General features: G+C 38.9%; 1 protein-coding gene across 1 annotated transcript in view; it reads left to right on the top strand.

Moving 5' to 3' along the window:
- ELL2 (elongation factor for RNA polymerase II 2) overlaps nt 1-24,691 on the top strand; it is a 168,791-nt gene that overhangs the window by 125,835 nt on the left and 18,265 nt on the right. The window contains exons 6-9 of the mRNA XM_053701504.1: nt 2,493-2,617; nt 2,879-2,960; nt 3,576-4,134; nt 19,602-19,662. Of these exons, the coding sequence (XP_053557479.1) occupies nt 2,493-2,617; nt 2,879-2,960; nt 3,576-4,134; nt 19,602-19,662 (827 nt within the window). The remainder of the gene's footprint in view (nt 1-2,492; nt 2,618-2,878; nt 2,961-3,575; nt 4,135-19,601; nt 19,663-24,691) is intronic.

Raw genomic sequence — 24,691 nt, 5'->3', positions numbered from 1 at the left:
TTCCTGTCTGGCTCTTGATTCATCTCCTCGTCTGTCGGTGGCCCAGTGTATGGAGGTGATTGGACTGATGGTTTCGGTTAAGGACATCATTCTGTTCGGTTTCATCTCAGACCTCTGCAGTTATTTATGCAAAGATAGTGGAACTGGGATTATACAAACCTGTCCCCAAAGATTGTTCTAGATCAGGCTGCAAGAGATTCTCTTCCGTGGTGGTTGTCTCAGGATCGTCTCTCCCAGGGAACCGGTTTTTGCAGGCCTACCTGGGTGATTGTGACCACAGATGCCAGTCTGCTGGGTTGGGGAGCTGTGTGGGGTTCTCTGAAGGCTCAGGGTCTGTGGACCCGGGTGGAATCTGTTCTTCCTATAAATGTCTTAGAGTTGAAGGTTATCTTCAGTGCGCTCCTAGCCTGGCCTAAATTGGCTTCAACCCAGTTTATCAGATTTCAGTCGGACGATATAACGTCCGTGGCTTACATCAATCATCAGGGTTGAACTCTGATTTTCCTTGGCGATGAAGGAGGTAGCCAGGATTATTCAGTGGGCAGAGGATCACAATTGCTGTCCGTCTGATTCACATTCCAGGGGTGGAAAATTGGGAAGCATACTTTCTGAGCAGACTGCCTTTTCATCCGGGGGAGTGGGAACTTCATCCAGAGTTTTTTTCCAGTTTGGTCCTCAGGTGGGGTCTTCCGGAATTAGATCTTATGACATCTCGTCACAATGCCAAGCTTCCAAGGTACGGGTTGAGGTCAAGGGATCTCAAGCTGTTCTAATAGATGCTCTGGCAGTTCCCTAGAAGTTCATCCTGGCATGCGTGTTCCTCAAATCATTACTCGGATCAGGCAACAGAGATTGTCGGTGATTCTTATTGTGCCGGCTTGGCCTTGCAGCATCTGGTATGCAGATCTGGTGGAAATGTCATCGTCTCCACCGTGGAGTCTTCCGTTGCGGAAGGACCTTCTACTTCAGGGTCCCTTCCATTATCCAAATCTCGTTTCTCTGAAGCTGACTGCATGGAGATTGAATGATTGATTCTGAGTCGGTTGTTGAGACTATGATTCAGGTGTGTAAGCCTGTGACTAGAAAGATTTATTACAAGATATGGCATAAATGTCTGTATTGGTGTGAAGGGCTACTCTTGGAGTAGTTAGGATTCCTAGGATGGTCTCTTTTCTCCAGGAGGGTCTGGAGAAAGGGTTTTTTCTGCTAGTACCCTGAAGGGTCAAATTTCTGCTTTATCTATTTTGTTACATAAACGCCTGGCGGATGTGCCAGATGTTCAGTCTTTTTGTCAGGCCTTGGTTAGAATTCAGCTTATGTTTAAGTTTGTGACTCCTCCTTGGAGTCTTAATTTAGTTCTCAGAGTTCTTCAACAGGCTCCGTTTGAGCCTATGCATTCTTTGGATATTAAGATGTTAGCCTTAAAGGTTTAGTTTTTGGTTGCTATCTCTTCGGCTCAAAGAGTTTCGGAGCTCTCTGTGTTGCAATTTGAGTCTCCTTTTCTTATTTTTCATTCTGACAAGGTAGTACTTCGTGCTGCATTAGGTTTTCTTTGCAAGGTTGTTTCTGATAAGAATATTAATCAGGAAATTGTGGTTCCTTCTTTGTGTCCTAATCCTCCTTTGCATAAAGAACGTTTGTTGCACAATCTGGATGTAGTTCTTGCATTGAAATATTTGCAGGCGACTAATGATTTTGGCCAGTCTTCTTCCTTTTTTTTTTTTTTTTTTCTGGGAAACTTAAAGGTCAGAAAGCTACTCTTTCGTGTTAGTTGCGTGTTATTCGCTTGGCATATGTCAGCAGCCTCCTGAGAGAATCACGGCTCATTCCACAAGGGTTGTTTCTTCTGAAATTTATGCTTACTTGATAAATTTGTTTATTTCTTGACACGGTGAGTCCACGGCCCGCCCGGTTTTTTCAGACTGTCTTTTTTTTTTTTTCTTCCATAAACCTCAGGCACCTCTGTACCTTATATTACTTCCTTTCTCCTTTCCCTTTGGTCGAATGAATTTGGTTTGTTGGTAAGGGGAGTGGTATTTAACAGCTTTGGCTGTGGTGCTCTTTGCCTCCTCCTGCAGGCCAGGAGTGATATTCCTATTAGTAATTATGATGATCCGTGGACTCACCGCGTCAAAAGGAAACAAATTTATCAGGTAACCATGCATTTCATTTTTGATATGCACGTATTGCCTACATGACTTAAAATATGTTTACACTTAGTCCTATCCCTTCTCCAAACTGTCCTATTTTACAAATGCAAATATTACAAAATCCAAACTATTCTGAAATCCAAACCTTTTCTGGTCCCAAGCAGTTTGGAGAAAGGGTTATTCTACTTACTTTGTTCCCCTTGAGAAATGTTATCCTGAATTATTGTTGGAAATTGCAAAACACTATCTATATTTATAATAAAAGGCTTTTTTGTGTATGTGTTATATGTTCATTCTGCTTCTTTAATTTGTGTTTTTTTTTGTTTTGTTTTTTTTGTGTAGGTTGCAAATTTAAATCCAAAGGATAATTCATATACACTTAAGGATTTTGTATACAAAGAAGTACAAAGAGACTGGCCTGGATATTTAGATGGAGATAAACAGTTATTAGATAGAATACTTTCCAGGTATGGCCCACTGCAGGGGGTGTTCCCAGTTTTGTTTATCGTTGTTTTATTTTTTTTATGAAACCTATCGGCTAGTAAAATCACAAATGTAAGGTGTTTTAAAAATACTTGTAACTATTCACTTCATACATTGACAAAAGCAAGATATTAATTACTGTCCTCTGGTGGTGTTGCATGTGTATTTGTTTGGATTTAGATTTTTTTTTTGGGGGGGGGTTAACTTTTTGTTGGTATAACTTTTTTTTTGTTCATTTTTGACAGGAAACTTAATCAGTCTCAAAACACCACCAGCACTAATAATGCAGACTCTCCTCCAAGTGCTGCATCTACATCTCCTCCCCAGGTATTTATTTTTATTATTTTTTTAACGTAAGAGTTAAAAGGACATAACACAAGTTGGGATAGAGACAAAATATGTACTTTAAATACTTTACCTGCAAATATATACTGCAGTGCTTCGCCATTAACCCTTTCTTTTAAGTTTCCAAATTGTACAGTTCTAACTCCCCCCCCCCCCCCCCCGTATCCATATCCACCTTTGATTTGGTAGAATGCAGAAAGTACAGTCATTATCTTCTGGAGCATGCCTAGAAGCAAATAAGCTGCTGTGAACTCAGTTGAAATACAATGCCTGTGTTTCTGATGCTTAACATTGATAAGGGGGGAGCAGACAACACCAGGCAGCATAGTAACTAATTTTGTTTATCTTTGAAAAAAAATTAAATACTTCCCAGCAATTTTTTAACTTCTTTTTTTTTTCTTTTTCTTTTTTTAATGTAAACTATTTTTACTTTTTGCATATGGACCGATCTCAACATGTTTTATGGCACTTAATCATTATACTCCCAGTATGGTTAAACACAAATTGTTTATGGTGTGTAATTCAAATAGCTTTTTGTGTGATTTTAATTTTTTTTTTTTTTTTTTTAATTTTCCCAATCACAACTAACTTGTTAAGAAACGGCCTTTGGATGTAGACTTCATTGATCCTTTAATGAATAAAAAGCCTCGGATATCTCATCTTACGAACAGAGTCCATCCGACTTTAAATGGTCATTTGACCGAAGAAAAACCAGCACCTCCACCACCCCCACCCTCTGCGGCCACCCCAGCCCTTCCACCACTTCCACCTGCACGCCTTCCAGTTTCTAACCCTCAGAATATGAACTCTAATTCAAATTCTCCCAGTACACCTGAGGGTCGGGGGACTCAAGATCTGCCAATAGACAGTTTTAGCCAAAATAGCAGCACCTTTGAGGACCAGCAGGAAAAATATACCTCTAGGACTACACTAGAAAATTCCTTATCAAGTTATACACAGTTGGAAAATACAGAACCAACAGACTCTAAAAACAGCACATTGCACAAAAAGGTAAAAAAGGCCAAGAAACATAAAGATAAAGATCGTAAAAAAATAGACCAAGAAACCACAGAGGTTGAAGACACCAAACCAGCTCACACCAAGAAGGAAGAAATTGTCTCTCTGGAAAAGAGCCCTAGTCCAGGTGCTAAGAAAGGTATAATTCTTATTCATTTATTGACCATTTTATAAATGTCAGTTTTGCCATGTAGCAGGTTATAGCAACAAATGTTTGTTGAATTATAAACTCATAGGAGCTCATGAGTGTTCACTCTGCTGCAAACATTGTTACAAATACTGCTGCCAGTGTTATATATTGTTGCAAACACTGCTGGTATATGTTAAAAATATGGGCACTCTCATATGAGCCTGCACAAGTTTATTCTTCAACACCATGAAAAAAAAATCTAATTTTAACATAGAAGTAAATTGGCACTTTTTTATTGCATGATTTATTAGTCATAAGTCATTTTGTGGCTGTACGTTTTCTAAGATAAGTGTATGTAGTCCTGTTTTTGTAAGGTTTATCTTTTGTCAGTGGAACGTTACCTTGGAGTTGCTGGTCTACACAAACCATGATGCTGCAGAAATATGATCTAGCAAGTCACTTTTCACTGCATTGTACCTCAAACAATTCATAATCCCTTTTAAAGGTTTATTTAAATTGATCTTTTGGTTTCTAAATAACTTATGCTAAAGAAAGTATTGTGGCTATTTTTTAACCCAAATAGCTATAGACAATTCAATTTCCATTTCTGTCTTATAGCTTTGGCTGTGAGTTCAAATGCTTTTAGTCACATTTATTTTACAAGATATGACGAGTCCACGGATTTCATCCTTGCTTATGGGATATCGCCTCCTGGTCAGCAGGAGGAGGCAAAGAGCACCACAGCAGAGCTGTATATATATAGCTCCTACCTTCCCTCCCACCCCAGTCATTCTCTTTGCCTGTGTTAGTGATAGGAAGAGGTAAAGTGAGGTGTTTAGATTCTTCAATCAACCGTTTATTATTTTAAATGGTGCCAGTGTGTGATATTTTTTCTCAGGGCTAGAGCTTCTGGCTTTTCAGCAATGGACTGGGGAGATTCTAACTCTGCAATGCTCCCATATTGTTTAAATATTGGATAAATTCATCCACCAATAAAAAAGTGCTGTCCAGAGTACTGAAACAAAAAAGCTTAGATGCCTTCTTTTTCAAATAATGATAGCAAGAGAACGAAGAAAAATTGATAATAGGAGTAAATTAGAAAGTTGCTTAAAATTGCATGCTCTTTCTGAATTACAAAAGAAAAAATTTGTGTTCAGTGTACCTTTAAAGGGGCATGAGTGCAAAAACATGCATATACAGGTACATATTCCCATATCTGAAATTTCGAAATCCAGACTTTAATTTAGTAATTTTTTTTTTTAAATAAAATGAATTGCAAATTACTGTTTTTCACCATCAGAGAAACTAACCATGCAGAAAAGATTGTTCTAAAATGCAAATAATTATATATAATACCTTTCTGGTTACAGTACTGTACTATCTTTCTGCACTATGTATCCAAAAGTATTTTACAATGATAAAACTTTGTTGCATGTATAAGATGTATTTTGCCTTCTAAATATTGCCTAAATGCCATAAAATATTGTTGTTTACACCTGGTCCCATTTTGCAAATATACAAATATTCCAAAATCCAAACATTCTTTAGTCCCAACCAGTTTGGATAAAGGGTTTTGTACCTGTTACTTTGAAACCCCTTCAAAAGGGCTAGACACTCAGAGCATTGATTCACTACTGGGGCCTATCTGAAGACACTTGGTGAGCTGGTGAGCCATTGACGAGGCATGTGTTTAGCCACCAATAAGCAGCTAGCTTTGTTGCATTACTACTGCCGTGCCTATAGTGTATGGTTTCAACCAAGAATGCAAAGAAAACAAATTTCATAAAAGTTTTAAAATTGCAAACAAATTAAAACAATTTAATGTCATGCACCTTTTTTGATATTGTAGACCTTTTCACCATTTGAGGTCAGATTCATTTTCATACAACCATTAAATTATACAGACAAACCTACCTTTTTTATGACCTATACAGTATATTGCCTGTAGTAAAGACCTAACTCAATAGAATATGAAAACCATTGGCTGCCAGAGATGCAACAGATTGCTAAATTCATTGTTGTTGTGCATATATATATCTCTATATATCACTAAAGCACAATAGTAACATGCCTTTAAAAAGATGTCCCTGAAGTTTGTTCTTGTAGAGGTTGTTGCCTTTACCCTTTAAAGGACCACTAAATTCTGAAGAATTGATAAATGCACAATAAAAAGACAATGCAATAGCACTTTGGATTAACTTTCACATTTGCCAGAAAATATTTCTTTCCTAAGATATGGTGAGTTCACGGCTTGAGTAATTACTGTTGAGAATATCACTCCTGGTCAGCAGGAGGCGGCAAAGAGCACCACAGTTAAACTGCTAAGTATCACTCCCTTACCCACAACCCCCAGTCATTCTCTTTGCCTTCAGTGCATGTAGGAGGTGAAGTTTAGGTGTCTGAAGAAAATTTTTGATTTCACCTACAAGCAAGTTTTGGGGTATAGCTGTATTCCACCTCATTCCTTAGTCGGATAGTGGTGGCTTTAACCCAGTTAGGAAAACGCAGCAAGTACCACTTTACAGGTTCCTAACAATTTCTGCCCTAGTTTAGAAAGCCAGAGTTGGCTACTCTGTTCTTTCTTTTTTCAAAGGTCTCTGTGCAGAACTGTCTTCTCATACCTTGTAACTGTCTACATGCCGGACAGCGGAGCAGGTAAGAGCTTTTTCTTCCAGTTGGGGAGACCATGCACTTAACAAATTGACACTACTTTTTATTGGGACATAGATCATCCTGTTGTATGGGTTACACTGGGGCATGAAGCAGGCACTGTAGCATATGTGAGACCTAACATTTAAACTCAAAAAGAAAGGGTAAAATGTTTTTATTAGGCTTTATTTTCTGACACATATTTACTTGATAAAACAATTCAAGTTTAAACTCAAAGTAAGGCTGAATTATCTATTTCAGCAGCTTATTCATTTTCCCTTTGCTTTAAAATAAAACGATGCAACATTTTAAGCGGTCCAGTTTAAAAAAAACTGTTATTTCTGGTACTCGGTGTACCAGGAAGCTATTTCTTTTTCAAGGTATGAGTCCACTGATTTCATCCTTACTTGTGGGAAATCATCTCCTGGTCAGCAGGAGGAGGCAAAGAGCACCACAGCAGAGCTGTATAAATAGCTCCTCCCTTCCCTCCCAACCCAGTCATTCTCTTTGCCTGTGTTAGTAAGATAAGGATTAATTAAGAAGATTAAACTTAAAGGACGACCGAATAATCTTCGTTCCTTTCGGAATAACAAAGGAATTGCTTCCTCTGCCAAGCAGTAACAACCTAAGCCTGCATGGAGGCCCAACCCTTCTTGGAAGCCCAAGCAAACCAAGAAGCCTGAAATTGGAACCAAGTCTGCATGAAGGGCATGCCCCCGATCCGAGGCCGGATCTGGTAGGGGGCAGACTATCCCTTTTTGTTCAGGCTTGGGTGCAGGATGTTCAGGATCCCTGGGCTTTAGAAATAGTGTACCAGGGGTACAAATTGGAATTCAAAAATGTTCCCCCTATCGGCAGGTTCCTGCCTTCAAGATTATCTGCAGACCAGATACAAAGAGGCGTTGCGTAGAGGATCTCTGTCAGGGGATGATCGTTCCCGTTCCAGCACAGGGTCAGGGTTTTTATTCAAATCTGTTTGTGGTTACCAAAAAAGAAGGAACCGTCAGACCAATCTTGGTCCTCAAGAGTCTAAACAAATTTCTGAGAGTTCCGTCTTTCAAGATGGAAACTATACGTTCCGTGCTACCATTGATTCAAGAAGGTCAGTTCATGACTACAGTGGACCTAAAGGACGCATACCTACATGCTCCCATTCACAGGGACCATTACAAATTTCTAAGGTTTGCATTCTTAGCAAACACTTTCAGTTCATGGTGTTACCTTTCGGCCTGGCCATTGTTCCAAGAATATTTACAAAGGTGCTGGGATCTCTTCTGGTGGTTCTTCGACCGCAGGGCATTGGAATGGCGCCGTATCTGGACGACATTCTAATTCATCCGCCATCATTTTAACAAGCCAGATCCCATACCAACCTGTTATTATCCTTCCTGTGTACTCATGGGTGGAAGATAAATCTGGAAAAAGCTCCTTGCTTCCAAGTACAAGGGTAACCTTTCTAGGGACCATAATAGATTCCCTGTCGATGAAACTTTTTCTGACAGAGGTCAGGAAAATAAAGGTGTTTTCCAAACTGATCCTCAAGTGGAGACAGCCGGAGTTGGGTCTGATGGCGTCTCAAAGGAATGCCAAACTTCCAAGATACGGGTCGAGATCCAGGGACCCCCAGGCGGAATTAATAGAGGCTCTGGCGGGTTCCTTGGAACTTCAATCTAGCATACCTGTTTCCTCCATTTGCACTTCCTCGGGTAATTGCCCGACTCAAACAGGAGAGGGCATCGGTGATACTCATAGCACCGGCATGGCCTCGAAGAATTTGGTATGCGGACCTGATAGAGATGGCATCTCTGCCACCTTGGAGACTGCTGTTGAAGGACCGTCTCAATCAGGGTCCCTTCCTTCATCCAAATCTAGCTTCTCTGAAGCTGTCTGCGTGGAGGTTGAACGCTTAATTTTATCCAAGTGTGAGTTCTCTGATCTGGTCATAGAGACCTTGATTCAGGCTCGTAAGCCTGTAACTAGAAAAATCTACCATAAGATTTGGCATAGATACTTTTATTAGTGTGAATCCAAGGGCTACACTTGGAGTAGAGTTAGGATTCCTAGAGTTTTGTCTTGTCTCCAGGAAGGTCTGGAGAAGGTTTTATCTGCTAGTTCCCTAAAGGGTCAAATTTCGACTCTATCCATTTTTGTTTCACAAACGTCTAGCAGGTGTACCAGATGTTCAATGTTTTTGTCAGGCCTTGGTTAAGAATCAGGCCTGTGTTCAAACAAGTTACTCCTCCGTGGCTTCCTCGTGGGCATTAAAAAATGATGCTTCTGTTGAACAATCTGCAATGCTGTAAATTGGTCCTCTCCACACTTTTTCCAAATTTGATACTTTTGCCTGTTTTGGCTGTTTTTGTGAGGAAAGTTCTTCAAGCAGTGGTGCCTTCCGTTTAGGTTCCCTGTCTTGTCCCTACCCTTTCATCTGTGTACTATAGCTTTGGTATTGTATCCCACAAGTAAGGATGAAATCCGTGGACTCATCGTATCTTGAAAAAGAAAAGGAAATTTATGCTTACCTGATAAATGTATCTCTTTCGATACGATGAGTCCACGGCCCGCCCTGTTCTATGAGATGGGTTATTCAATTTTTGTTAAACTTCAGACACCTCTGCACCTTGGCTTTTCCTTTCTCTTCCTAACTTCGGTCGAATGACTGGGTTGGGAGGGAAGGGAGGAGCTATTTATGCAGCCCTGCTGTGGTGCTTTTTGCCTCCTCCTGCTGACCAGGAGGTGATATCCCACATGTAAGGATGAAATCCGTGGACTCATCGTATCGAAAAGAAATAAATTTATCAGGTAAGCATAAATTTCCTTTTTTAGTTCCTCTGTCGCAGCAGTAATCCTAATTTGGGATACAATTTAAAGTTTTTTTTCCTTAGCTTATTTTAGTTGAATATTAAAATCTTTGAAACTTAGCTGTACAAGTTTACTTACTGTTTCATAACATGTCTGATATGGAGCAAGAGCCTGCTCTCATGAATTCATGCTTATGTTTAGATGCACAAATTGCAGCTCCTATGCAATTTTGTTCATGTGTCAAGAAAACCTTGCACAATAAAGATACAATTTTTGAGCCTAATGTCTCAGGATGCTATTAAAATACCTCGGCTTTCTCCTGCTACGTCCTAAGCCTCAATGGTGTCACATGCAGTGCCCTGCGGTTCCTCTCTAACCCCTAGTGGAGTTTATTTATTTAAAAGCAAAAATTGTTGCCCAGGTATCTTCAGCAGTATCTGCGGCATTAGCTGCCATTCCCAGATTACAGGGAAAACGCAAGAGGAAATCTAGAAATTCAATTGTCCTCAGTTCTGCTTCCCAAGTTGCCCTTTCTCATAAGTCTGAGGAAGATACATTGGGGCTTTCTGAGGGTGAAATCTCAGATTCGGACAGTATAATTCCTTCTGAGACTAAGGTGGTATCCTTCAGATTTAAGCTTGAACACCTTTGTGTATTGTTAAAGAAGGTTTTAGCTACTTTAGGTGACTCCGATACCCCGTCATTGTCACTCCTAAGAAATCTAGTAAATTTAATAGTTTCTTTGATTAACCTTCCACTTCAAAGGTTTTTCCTGTGACGGACCGTGCTAGGGAGATTATCTCACAGGAATGGGAGAAACCAGGGGTGTCTTTTTCCCCGTCTCCCATTTTTAAGAAAATGTTTCCTGTCGAGGACTCCATTAAAGACCCTTGGTATACTGTACCCAAAGATGAAGGGGCCATTTCCACTCTGTCTAAGAGAACCACTATTCCTATTGATAGCTGCACTTTTAAGGATCCGATGGACAAAAAGCTGGAGGCTTAGTTGAAAAATGTATGTTCATCAAGGTCTCTAATGGCAACCTGGGGTGTGTATTGCCACCGTGAGTAATGCGGGATCTTATTGGTTCGTCGTCTTGTCTGATTCCCTTCAAGTAGAAACTTCCTTTGAATGAAATTCAAGATAGGATTAAAGCTCTTAAATTGGCAGATGCTATTTTACAGGTTGTTAGACTAGGAGCTAAAACTTCTAGTTTCGCTGTCCTAGCCCACAGGGCCTTATGTTTGAAATCCTGGTCCGTGCATGTTTCCTCTAAAGTCAAGCTTCTGGCGATTCCTTAAAAGGGCAAAACCTTGTTTGGATCCGGTTTGGCAGAAATTATCTGATATTATGGATGGAAAAGGGTATTTCTTTCATGTAATTGGCAAGAGTCCATGAGCTAGTGACGTATGGGATATACAATCCTACCAGGAGGGGCAAATTTTCCCAAACCTCAAAATGCCTATAAATACACCCCTCACCACACCCACAATTCAGTTTTACAAACTTTGCCTCCTATGGAGGTGGTGAAGTAAGTTTGTGCTTAATTTTCTTCTGTGATATGCGCTTCTCAGCATTTTGAAGCTTGTTTCCTCTGAGTACAGTGAATGTCAGAGGGATGTGAAGAGACTATCACCTATTGATTCTATGGTTTTCCTCACGGGAAATCTTTTCAAAGGTTCTTATCGGTCGTAGAGATTCATCTCCTACCTACCTTATCAGATCGATGATATACTCTAATATTCCATTACCTCTACTGTTACTGTTTCAGTACTGGTTTGGCTATCTGCTATATGTGGATGGGTGTTTTTCGGTAAGCATGTTTTCATTACTTAAGACACTCTCAGCTATGGTTTGACACTTTATGTATTAAAGGGACAGTATACACTCATTTTCATATAACTGCATGTAAAAGACACTACTATAAAGAATAAGATGCACAGATACTGATCTAAAAATCCAGTATAAAACTGTTTAAAAACTTACTTAGAAGCTGTTAGTTTAGCTCTGTTGAAAAAGTTGCTGGAAAGCCCACTGCAAGTGGGAAATAAGACCCTCCACCCCTCCCCCTTTTGCATATGAAAAGACCCTTTACACAAACAGGAGCATGCTGGAGAAGGTAGCTGACAGTATTCACATAAAACTTTGAGGCTTGGTTAGGAGTCTGAAAATCAGAGCAATGTTATTTAAAAATAAGCAAAACTATACATTTATTTAAAAAAAAACAAAAAAACTTTATGGGCTATATAAATAGATCTACAAAACATTTATGCAAAGAAAAAATGAGTGTATAATGTCCCTTTAATGTAAAGTTCTAAATATATGTACTATACATAAACCTGACTCATAACAAATATAAGTACATATCCTTTTGCAGACTAATAGTTTAAAAATTGGGAAACCTATTTAGGAAGTTATTTTTTCTTGCCTGGGGTATAGTCTGTCTTCAAATTGATTGCTTTTTCATTAATTTTCGCAGGCAAAATTAGGCCCGGGAGGTAACAAAATGCTGTTTGTTGCGTCATTCTTGGCACAATCATTTTTTGGGCGCGAAGGTACGTTCAGTGACGCAAATTCGTCATTTCAGGCGTCTTGCATTGGTTTCCTTGCAAGGTTGCGTCTGCCATGACGCAAGTTGCGTCATTTCCAAATGTTAGCAAAGTTTCATTTTGCGTTGTGCGTAATACTTGCCGCCAAATAATTTAATTATTTAAACCCCACTTCCTATATGCTGCTTGCCTTTTTCTATGCTCAGAGGGCTATGCTGTTTGCATTTTTTCCCCGTTTCTGAAACTTCCATATAAGGAAATTGATATTTTTGCTTTGTTTTTTTTACTCTTAAATTTGCAAGATGTCTCAATCTGATCCTGTCTCAGAAACCACTGTTGGATCCCTGCTGCCTGATAACAGTTCTGCCACAGCTAAGTGCATCTGTTGTAAGTTAGCGGAGATTATATCTCCAACTGTAGTATGTAATAGTTGTCATAAGCTTTTACATGCAGAGAATGTATCCATCAGTACTAGTACAATGCCTGTTGTTCCTTCAACATCTAATGTACATGATATCCCTGTGAATATAAGATTTTATTGCTGATGCGATTCCAAAGGCTTTGTCTGCTATTCCGCCTTCTAATAAACGTAAAACGTCTTTGAAATCTCATCAACTTTATGAGAAGTTTTAAAATGACTGACAATATACAGAATTATCCTCCTCTGAGGATCTATCTGATTCAGAAGATCCTACCTCAGATATTGACACTGACAAATCTACTTATCTCTTTAAGATGCAGTATATTCGTTCCTTGTTAGGTGTTGATTACTTTGGATATTGAGGAAACTAATTCTCTTGATATTAAAACTAGTAAATGTTTAAATTCTGTTTATAAACTTTTTTTTGGTTATTCCAGAGGTTTTCCCAGTTCCTGATGCTATTTCTGATATGATTTCAAAGGAATGGAATATGCCTGGTACTTTTATTCCTTCTGCTAGGTTTAAAAAGTTGCATCCCTTGTCAGCAATTAGATTGGAGTTTTGGGAAAAAAATCCCCAAAGTTGATGGGGCTATTTCTACTCTTGCCAGACGTACTACTATACCTATGGAAGATATTACTTCCTTTAAGGACCCTTTAGATGGGAAACTTGAATCTTATCTAAGGAAATCTTATTTATATTCTCAGGCCTGCCATTTCTATGGCTGGTGTTGTAGCTGCATCAACTTTTTGGTTGGACAGTTTAGAGCAACAGGAAACAGATACTGATTTGTCTAGCATTGTTCACTTGCTTCAACATACTAATCATTTTATGTAATGCTATTTTTGATATCCTCAAAATTGATGTTAAATCTGTTTTTAACTAGAAGACCTTTATGGCTTAAATATTGGAATGCTGACATGGCATCTAAGTCTAGATTACTATCTCTTTATTTCCAAGGTAATTAATTTGGTTCTCAGTTGGAATCAATTATTTCAGCTGTTACTGAGGGGAATGGAGTTTTTTTTATATTTCACTTCAGAAGCTTTAGATTTACCCTTAGATCTTTTTATCCTAACCATTTTTGTTCTTTTCGACAGAATAAGGAACAGAAAGCCAATCCTTCCCCCAAAGAATCTGGTTCCAATTGGAAACCCTCTTCAAGTTGGAATAAATCCAAGCCTTTTAAGAAACCAAAGCCAGCCCCCAAGTCTGCATGAAGGTGCGACCCTCATTCAGCTGCTAGGGGGGCAGATTAAGATTTTTTTCAATACATTTGGGCAGATTCTGTCCAAAATCAATGGATTCAGAGCATTGTCTCTCAAGGGTATCAAATAGGATTCAGAGTAAGACCTCCTGTGAGATTTTTTTTCTTTTCTTTCTCACATGTTCCAGCAAATCATTGAAGGCTCAGGTCTTTCTGAACAGTTTCAGATCTAGAGATGTTAGGGGTAATTATATCAGTTCCGTTTCAGGAACAAGGTCTGGGGTTTTATTCAAATATATTCATTGTCCCAAAGAGAGAATTCATTCAGGCCAGTTCTGGATCTGAAAATTTTGAACAGTTTTGTAAGAGTGCCAACTTTCAAATTGGTGACTAAGGACTATTCTGCCTTTTGTTCACCAAGGTCATATGTCCACAATAGACTTACAGAATGCATATCTTCATATTCCGATTCATCCAGACCACGATTGGTTTCTGAGATTCTCTTTTCTAGACAAGCATTACCAATTTGCCACTCTTCCATTTGGCCTAGCGACAACTCCAAGAATTTTTTCAAAGGTTCTAGGTGCCCTACTCTCTGTAATCAGAGAACAGGGTATTTCAGCGTTTCCTTATTTGGACTATCTTGGTACTAGCCCAGTCTTTACATTTTGCCGAATCTCACACAAATCAACTAGTGTTTTTTCAGACATGGTTGGAGGATCAATTTACCAAAAAGTTAATTGATTCCTCGGACAAGGCTCACCTTTTTAGGTTTCCAGATAGATTCAGTGTCCATGACTCTGTCTCGAACAGACAAGAGACGAATAAAATTGGTTTCAGATTGTCAAAACCTTCAGTCCCAATCATTCCCTTCAGTGGCTATGTGCATGGAGGTTTTAGCTCTCATGACTGCAGCATCGGATGTGATCCCCTTTGCTCATTGTTATGAGACCTCTCCAGCTTTGTATGCTGAATCAATGGTGCAGGAATTATACAAATATTTCACAATTAATATCCTTAAATCCCAATGTTCAACTTTTTCTGACTTGGTGGGTAGATCACCACTGTATAATAAAAGGGGGCTCTTTTGTTTGTCCAACCTGGACTGTAATCGCAACAGATGCAAGTCTTTCAGGTTGGGGAGCTGTCTGAGAATTTCTGTCCGCACAAGGGGTTTGGAAATCTCAAGAGGCGAGGTTACCAATCAATATTTGAGTACTCAGTGCTATTTTCAGGGCTCTTCAGGTGTGGCCTCTGTTGAAGAGAGAACCTTTCATTTGTTTTCAGATAGACAATATCACAACTGTGGCATATGTCACTCATCAGGGTGGGACTCGCAGTCCCCTAGCTATGAAAGAAGTATCTTGGATACTTGCTTGGGAGGATTTAAGCTCTTGTCTAGTTTCTGTGGTACATATCCCAGATGTAGACAATTGGGGTGCAGATTATCTCAGCAGTCAGACTTTACATCCGTGGGAGTGGACGCTCCATCCAGATGTGTTTTTTTCAAATTGTTCAGATGTGGGGTCTTCTAGAAATAGATCTGATGGCTTCCCATCTAAACAAGAAACTTCCCAGGTACCTTTCCAGAAATCCTCAGGCGGAGTCGGTGGATGCATTAGCAGTTTGTTGGTTTTACCAACCTGCTTATATCTTTCCTCCTCTAGTTCTTCTTCCAAGAGTGAACTCCAAGATCATCATGGAACATTAGTTTGGTAGCACCAGCATGACCTCACAGGTTCTGGAATGCGGACCTTGTCCGGATGTCCAGTTGTCAACCTTGGCCACTTCCTTTAAGACCAGACCTTCTGTCTCAAGGACCATTTTTTTTCATCAGGATCTCAAATCATAAAATTTGAAGGTATGGAAATTGAACGCTTAGTCATAGATGTTTCTCTGACTCCGTGATTGATACTATGTTAAAGGCTCATAAATATGTTTCTAGGAAGATTTATTATCGAGTTTGGAAGACTTATATTTCACGGTGTGCTTCTCAAATTCTCCTGGCATTCTTTTAGAATTCCTAGAATTTTAAAGTTTCTTCAGGATGGTTTGGATAAAGGTTTGCCTGTAAGTTCCTTGAAGGGACAAATCTCTGCTCTTTTATTTCACAGAAAGATTGCTAAGCTTCCTGATATTCACTGTTTTGTTCAGGCTTTGGTCCGTATCAAGCCTGTCATTAAATCACTTTACTCCTTGGAGTCTTAATTTGGTTTTGAAAGCTTTGCAGGCTCCTCCTTTTTGAGCCTATGCATTCTTTGGATATTAAACTACTTTCTTGGAAAGTGTTGTTCCTTTTGGCTACCTCTTCTGCTAGAAGAGTTTCTGAATTATCTGCTCTTTCTTGTGAGTAACCTTTTCTGATTTTTCATCAAGATAAGGCAGTTTTGCGGACTTCATTTAAATTTTTACCTAAAGTTTAATAGGGAACTTGTTGTCCCCTCTGTGTCCTAATCCTAAGAATTCTTTGGAGAGATCCTTACATTCTCTGGATGTTGTAAGAGCTTTGAAATATTATGTTGAAGCTACTAAAGATTTCAGGAAGACTTCTAGTCTATTGTCTTTTTTTTTTTTTTTTTCTGGTTCTAGGAAAGGTCAGAAAGCTTCTGTCTTTTTCTTGGCATCTTGGTTAAAGTTTTTTATTAAGGCTTATTTGAAGTCTGGTCAGGCCCCGCCTCAGAGAATCACAGCTCGTTCTACTAGATCAGTCTCCACGTTGTGGGCTTTTAAGAATGAAGCTTCAGTTGATCAGATTTGCAAAGCAGCAACTTGGTCTTTTTTGTATGTATTTGCCTCTTCGGAAGCAGTTTTTGGTAAAATAGTTCTTCAGGCAGCTGTTTCAATTTGATTCCTCTGCTTAGGTTTTGTTTTTTTTCTTTCATTTATGAGAAACGTATTCTTTTGGTTGTGGATTCTTCTGTAGAGTTCCACATCTTGGGTATTACTATCCATACGTCACTAGCTCATGGACTCTTTCCAATTACATGAAAGAAAATATAATTTATGTAACTTACCTGATAAATTCAATTTTTTCATATTGGCAAGAGTCCATGAGACCTTTTTATGGAGGTGTTTTTTTTTTTTTTTTTTTTTTTTTTTTTATAAAGCACAATTATATTTCCAATTCCGTTTTTGATGCTTTCTACTCCTTTTTTCTATCACCCCAGTACTTGGCTATTCGTTAAACTGAATTGTGGGTGTGGTGAGGGGTGTATTTATAGGCATTTTGAGGTTTGGGAAACTTTGCCTCTCCTGGTAGGATTGTATATACCATACGCCACTAGCTCATGGACTCATGCCAACATGAAAGCTTAATTTATCAGGTAAATTCTTACAAATTGTTTTTTTACCTCAAGATACAAATAGGCCTAAAGGACATCGGTAATTTTCGTTCCTTAACTTAAGAGGAAAGCCTTCCCCCTTCTTCCAAGCAGGAACAATCCAAGTCTTCTTTGAAACCCAATCAGTCTTGGAACAAGAGGAAACCATCAAAGAAAGCCGCAGCTGATTCCAAATCGGCAGAAAGGGTTTGCCCCCGATCCGGGATCGGATCAGGTGGAGGGCAGACCTCAGTTCTCTCAAGCCTGGATTCAGGGTCTCTTACTTGTTACTATAAAAATGTACCATAAGATATGGCGTAAATATCTTTATTGATGTGAATGCAAGGTCTACTAGAATTGTATCTTTTTTTTCTTCAGGTAGGCCTGTAGAAGGCATTGTCAGTCAGTACCCTGAAGGGTCAGATTTCTGCTTTATCAGTTTTACTACATTAACGTTTGGCAGATGTGCAATCTTTTTGTCAGGCCGTGGTAAAAATCAGGCCTGTCTTTAAGTCTGTTGCTCCTCCTTGGAGCCTTAAAGGGACAGTAAACACTAGATTGTTTTTGTTTAAAAATGTATATAATCCCTTTATTACCCATTCCCCAGTTTTGCATAACCAACAGTTATATTAATATACTTTTTACCTCTGTGATAACCTTGTATCTAAGCCTCTGCAAACTGCACCCTTATTTCAGTTCTTTTGACAGACTTGCAATTTAAGCCAATCTGTGCTGACTCCTAGGAGCTTCACGTGCCTGAGCTCAATGTTATCTATGTAAAACACATGAACTAATGCCCTCTAGTGGTGAAAAACTGTCAATGCTTTCAGATTAGAGGCGGCCTTCAAGGTCTAAGAAATTAGCATATGAACCTCCTAGGTTTAGCTTTCAACTAAGAATACCAAGAGAACAAAGCAAAATTGGTAATACAAGTAACTTGAAAAGTTGTTTAAAGTTACATGCCCTATTTAAATCCTAAGTGTTTTTTTTTTTTTTTTTTTTTTTTTTTTTTTTACTTGACTGTCCCTTTAACCTTGTTCCTAAAGTTTTACAGCTGGCTCTGTTTAAGCCGTTGCATTCCATAGACATTAAGTTATCTTGGAAGGTTTTGCTTCTTGTTGCTATCTCTCCTCTCTCTCCTCTCTCTCCTCTGTTGCAGCTTTGCAGTGTGATTCCCCTTATCTTATTTTTCATGCCGATAAGGTGGTTCTTTGTACTAAGTTAGGTTTCCTTCCTAAGGTTGTTTCTAATAGAAATATCAATCAGGAAGTTGTTGTTGTTACCTCTGTGCCCTAATGCTTCTTCCAAAGAACGTTTGTTACACAATTTGGATGTTGTACGTGCTCTTAAATTCTACTTACAGGCGACTAAGGAATTTTTGGCAGTCCTCTGCCCTCTTTGTTTCTCTGGGAAACTTAAAGGTCAGAAAGCTACTGCTGCTACTTCCTTTTTGGTTACGAAGTATAATTCGTTTGGCTTATGAGACTGCTGGACAGCAGCCTCTTGAGAGAATTATGGCTCATTCCACAATAGCTTTCTTCTTCTTGGGCTTTCAATAATGAAGCTTCTGTGGAACAAATTTGCAAGGCTGCAACTTGGTCTTCTCTACATACTTTTTTCAAAATTGTACAAATTTGATACTTTTTTGCCTCGTCTGAGGCTTCTTTTGGGAGAAAGGTTCTTCAAGCAGTCGTGCTTTCTGTTTAGGACTGCCTGTCTTGTCCCTCCCTATTTATCCGTGCCCTCTAGCTTGGGTGTTGGTTCCCAACCGTAATTACTCAAGTGGTGGACTCACCATATCTTAGGAAAGAAAAACAAAATTTATGCTTACCTGATAAATGTATTTTTCCGGATATGGTGAGTCTACGGCCCCACCCTTAATTTTAAGACCGTTGTTCCTTTGACTATAACCTCAGGCACCTCTACATTGTTACTCCTTTTTCTCCATTTCCCTTCGGTCGAATGACTTGGGGTTGTGGGTGAGTGATACTTAGCAGTTTAACTGTGGTGCTCTTTGCCTCCTCCTGCTGGCCAGGAGTGATATTCCCAACAGTAATTGCTCAAGCCGTGGACTCGTCATATCCAGAAAGGAATACATTTATCAGGTAGGTGTACATTTTGTTTGTTTCAAAATAAATTTTCCTTCCCCCCCCCTGTATCATGTTACAGCCATTATCCAATCAGAAAATGAACACACATATATACTGTGCACTTTTGCACATGCTCTGTAGGAACTGGAGCCTCAGTGTGTGTAATAAAGATATATTGGTGTGTATGTATATACCTACCTTGAATGGTCTACTAGTTCCGGACGATTTAGAGATTGCAGTAGATTTAAAAAACCATTTCCTATGTTTAACATTGTGTGTATGTATGTGTTTTTTTTTTTTTTATCTTGGGTTTTATCTGAATCATGAAATTTAAGTTTTAAATTTAGTAGCCCTTTAAAACACTTGTGTATTTTGTATGTGGTGAAAGGGTTGATTTACAAACTAAGGTTTTTTTTTTTTTTTTATTCTTTTTATTAGCAAAAGAAAGTTGTGTTGCATCTGATCCCTCATCAACAACGGAACTACCAGATTACATGGTGTAAGTAAATCTTTGTAACCATCATTGGGCTTAGACTCAAACGCTACTATTAACCCTTTGCGGTCCTTTATCGGAATATATCAGACAATGGGTTTTAGCGCATGCCCTTAAATGTCTGATATATTCCGACTTTGCCGCTTTGGCATTTCACAGCTAAAAAGCGGCATCTAGCGGTGACTTGCTATTTAGTGGTGTAATTAAAAAATATTGGCGCGAAAAGTAAGACCTGCCGGCCGCACCAATTAAATATTTAAAGAATCAGAAAGTGTTAATTTCTTTCATGTAATTGGCAAGAGTCCATGAGATAGTGACGTATGGGATATACAATCCTACCAGGAGGGGCAAAGTTTCCCAAACCTCAAAATGCCTATAAATACACCCCTTACCACACCCACAATTCAGTTTTACAAGCTTTGCCTCCTATGGAGGTGGTGAAGTAAGTTTGCTTGATTTTCTTCTGTGATATGCACTTCTCAGCATTTTGAAGCCCGATTCATCTGAGTACAGTGAATGTCAGAGGGATGTGAAGGGAGTATCACTTATTGAATTCTATGGTTTTCTTTGCGGGAAATCTTTTCATAGGTTCTCTGTCGGTCGTAGAGATTCATCTCCTACCTCCCTTATTCAGATCGACGATATACTCTCATATTCCATTACCTCTACTGTTACTGTTTCATTACTGGTTTGGCTATCTGCTATATGTGGATGGGTGTCTTTCGATAAGTATGTTTTCGTTACTTAAGACACTCTCAGCTATGATTTGGCACTTTATGTATTAATTTAAAGTTCTAAATATATGTATTGTACTTATATTTGCCATGAGTCAGGTTTATGTATATTTCCTTTTGCAGACTATCAGTTTCAAAATTGGGAAAAATTTAGGAAGTTATTTTCTCTTACCTGGGGTATAGTCTTTTCTTCAAATTGACTTTTTTTTTTTCATTTTCACGGGCAAAATTAGGCTCGCGAGGCTGCAAAATGCTATTTATTGAGTCATTCTTGGCGCGAGAATTTTTTTGCGCAAAGGTACATTCGTTGATGCAAGTTCGCCACATTTCCGGATGATAACGCCAGCAAAAATTTCATTTTGCATTGCGCGTCATACTTGGTGCCAAATTTATTTATTTAAACCCCACTTCCTATGTGCCTCTTGCCTTTCTCTATGCTCAGAGGGCTATGCTGTTTGCATTTTGTTTTCCCATTCCTGAAACTGCCATACAAGGAAATTGATATTTTTGCTTTTATGTTTTTTTCTTACATTTGCAAGATGTCTTAATCTGATCCTGTCTCAGAAACCACTGTTAAATTCCTGCTGCCTGTTAACAGTTCTACCAAAGATAAGTGTATCTGTTGTAAATTAGTAGAGATTATATCTCCAGCGGTAGTATGTAACAGTTGTCATGATAAACTTTTACATGCAGAGAATGTATCCATCAGTACTAGTACAATGCCTGTTGTTCCTTCAACATCGAATGTACATGATATCTCTGTGAATCTAAAAGATTTTATTGCTGATGCGTTTCGAAGGCTTTGTCTGCTATTCCGCCTTCTAATAAACGTAAAAGGTATTTTATAACTTCTCATAGTTGCTGAAATTTCAAATGACCGACATACTGAATTATCCTGAGGATCTATCTGATTCAGAAGATCCTACCTCAGATATTGACACTGACAAATCTACTTATCTCTTTAAGATGGAGTATATTCGTTCCTTGTTAAAACGTGTTGATTACTTTGGATATTGAGGAAACTAGTCCTTGATATTAAAACTAGTAAATGTTTAAATTCTGTTTATAAACCACCTCTTGCTAGGTTTAAAAAGTTGTATCCCTTGCCAGTAATTAGATTGGACGTTTGGGGAAAAATCCCCAAAGTTGATTGGGCTATCTCTCTACTCTTGCCAAACGTACTACTATCCCTATGGAAAATATTACTTCCTTTAAGGAACCTTTAGATAGGTAACTTGAATCTTATCTAAGGAAAGCTTATTTATATTCTGGCTATCTTATCAGTCCTGCCATTTCTATAGCTGATGTTGCAGCTGCATCAACTTTTTGGCTGAAAAGTTTAGCGCAACAGGACACAGATTCTGATTTCTCTAGCATTGTTCACTTGCTTCGACATGTTAATCATTTTATCTGTGATGCCATTTTTGATATCAAAATTAATGTTAAATCTATCTTTAGCTATCTTAGCTAGAAGAGCTTTGTGGCTTAAATATTGGAATGCTGACATAGTATATAAGTCTAGATTACCATCTTTCTTTCTAAGGTAACAATTTATTTGGTTCTCAGTTGTATTTGCTTATTTCAACTGTTACCGGGGGGAAGGGAGTTTTTTACCTCAGGATAAAAGATCTAAGGGTAAATCTAAGGCTTCTAATCGTTTTCGTTCTTTTCGATAGAATAAGGAACAGAATGCCAATCCTTCCCCCAAAGAATCTGGTTCCAATTGGAAACCCTCTTCAAGTTGGAATAAATCCAAGCTTTTAAAGAAACCAAAGCCAGCCTTCATTCCAGCTCAGCTGGTGGGGGGCAGATTCAAATTTTTCCAAGACATTTGGGCAGATTCTGTCCAAATCGATGGAGTCAGAACATTGTGTCTCAAGGGTATCGAATAGGATTCAGAGTAAGACCACCTGTTAGAAGATTTTTTTTTTTTTCTCACGCGTTCCAGCAAACCCAGTGAAGGCTCAGGCCTTTCTGAAGTGTTTCAGATCTAGAGCTTTCAGGGTTAATTATACCAGTTCCGTTTCAGTAACAGGGTCTGGGGTTTTATTCAAAATCTATTCATTGTCCCAAAGAGAAAAATCATTCAGGCCAGTTCTGGATTTTGAAAAGTTTTGTGAGTGCCAACTTTCAAAATAGTGACTATAAGGACTATTCTGCCTTTTGTTCAGCATGGTCATTATATGTTCACGATAGACTTACAGGATGCATATCTTCATACTCCGATTCATCCAGACCACGATTGGTTTCTGAGATTCTCTCTTCTAGACAAGCATTCACAATTTGTCGCTCTGCCATTTGGCCTAGCGACAGCTCCAAGAATTTTTTTCAAAAGTTCTTGGTGCCCTATTCTCTAATCAGAGAACAGGGTATTGCGGTGTTTCCTTATTTGGACAATATCTTGGTACTAGCTCAGTCTTTACATTTTGCCGAATCTCACACAAATCAACTAGTGTTTCTTCAGACATGGTTGGAGGATCAATTTACCAAAAAGTTCATTGATACCTCGGACACGGGTCACCTTTTTAGGTTTCCAGATAGATTCAGTGTCCATGACTTTGTCTCTAACAACAAGAGACAATTGAAATTGGTTTCAGCTTGTCTGAACCTTCAGTGGCTATGTGCATAAAAGTTTTAGGTCTCATGACTTCAGCATTGGACGCGATCCCCTTTGCTCGTTTTCATGAGACCTCTCCAACTTTGTATGCTGAACTAATGGTTCAGGGATTATACAAAGATATCACAATTAATATCCTTAAATCACAATGTTCAACTTTCTCTGACTTGGTGGTTAGACCACCATCGTATAATTCAAGGGGCCTCTCTTGTTCGTCCAACATGGACTGTAATCACAACAGATGCAAGTCATTTTCAGGTTGGGGAACTGTCTGGGGCTCTGACAGCACAAGGGGTTTGGAAATCTCAAGAGGTGAGGTTACCAATCAATATTATTGAACTCCGTCCTATTTTCAGGGCTCTTCAGGTTTGACCTCTTTTTAACAGAGAACCATTAATTTGTTTTCAGACAATGTCACAACTGTGGCATATGTCACTCATCAGGGTGGGACTCACAGTCCCCTAGCTATGAAAGTACCTTGGATACTTGCTTGGGCGGAATCCAGCTCTTGTCTAACTTCTGCGGTACATATCCCAGGTATAGACAATTGGGAAGCAGATTATCTCAGCCGTCAGACTTTACATCCGGGGGAGTGGTCTCTCCGTTCAGTTGGGTCTTTTCAGATTGTTCAGATGGATCTATTCAGATTGTTCAGATGGATCTATTCAGATTGTTCGGATGGGTCTTTTCAGATTGTTCAGATGTGGGGTCTTCCAGAAATAGATCTGATGGCTTCTCATCTAAACAAGAATCTCCCCAGGTACCTATTCAGGTTCAGGGATCCTCAGGCGGAGTCGGATGTGTCAGCAGTCCCTTGGTAACCTACCTGCTTATATCTTTCCGCCTCTAGTTCTTCTTCCAACAGTGATTTCCAAAATCATCATGTAACATTCGTAAATCTGTTTCTAGGAAGATTTATTATCGGGTTTGGAAGACTTATATTTCATGGTGTTCTTCTCATAAATTCTCCTGGCATTCTTTTAGAATTCCTAGAATTTTAGTTTCTTCAGGATGGTTTGGATAAAGGTTTGCCTGTAAGTTCCTTGAAGGGACAAATCTCTGCTCTTTTATTTCACAGAAAGATTGCTAAGCTTTCTGATATTCACGGTTTGTTCAGGCTTTGGTCCGTATCAAGCCTATCATTAAATCAATCTCTCCTCCTTGGAATCTTAATTTGGTTTTGAAAGCTTTGCAGGCTCCTTTTGAGCCTATGCATTCTTTGGATATTAAACTACTTTCTTGGAAAGTGTTGTTCCTTTTGGCTATCTCTTCTGCTAGAAGAGTTTCTGAATTATCTGCTCTTTCTTTTGAGTCACCTTTTCTGATTCTTCCATCAAGATAAGGCAGTTTTGCGGACTTCATTTAAATTTGTGAATTATAACATTAATAGGGAAATTGTTGTCCCCTCTTTGATTCCTAATCCTAAGAATTCTTTGGAAAGATCCTTACAATCTCTGGATGTAAGAGCTTTGAAATATTATGCCGAAGCTTCTAAAGATTTCAGAAAGACTTCTAGTCTATTTGTTGTCTTTTCTTGTTCTAGGAAAGGTCAGAAAGCTTCTGCCATTTACTTGGCATCTTGGTTAAAGCTTTTGATTCATAAGGCTTATTTGGAGTCGGGTCAGGGCCTGCCTCAGAATCACAGCTCGTTCTACTAGATCAGTCTCCACGTCGTGGGCTTTTA

Source organism: Bombina bombina, chromosome 2 (genome assembly GCF_027579735.1).
Source record: "Bombina bombina isolate aBomBom1 chromosome 2, aBomBom1.pri, whole genome shotgun sequence".
Taxonomy (NCBI): Eukaryota; Metazoa; Chordata; class Amphibia; order Anura; family Bombinatoridae; genus Bombina; species Bombina bombina.
Note: the sequence above shows the minus strand (reverse complement) of the source record. Positions and strands in the feature narration are given on the sequence as shown.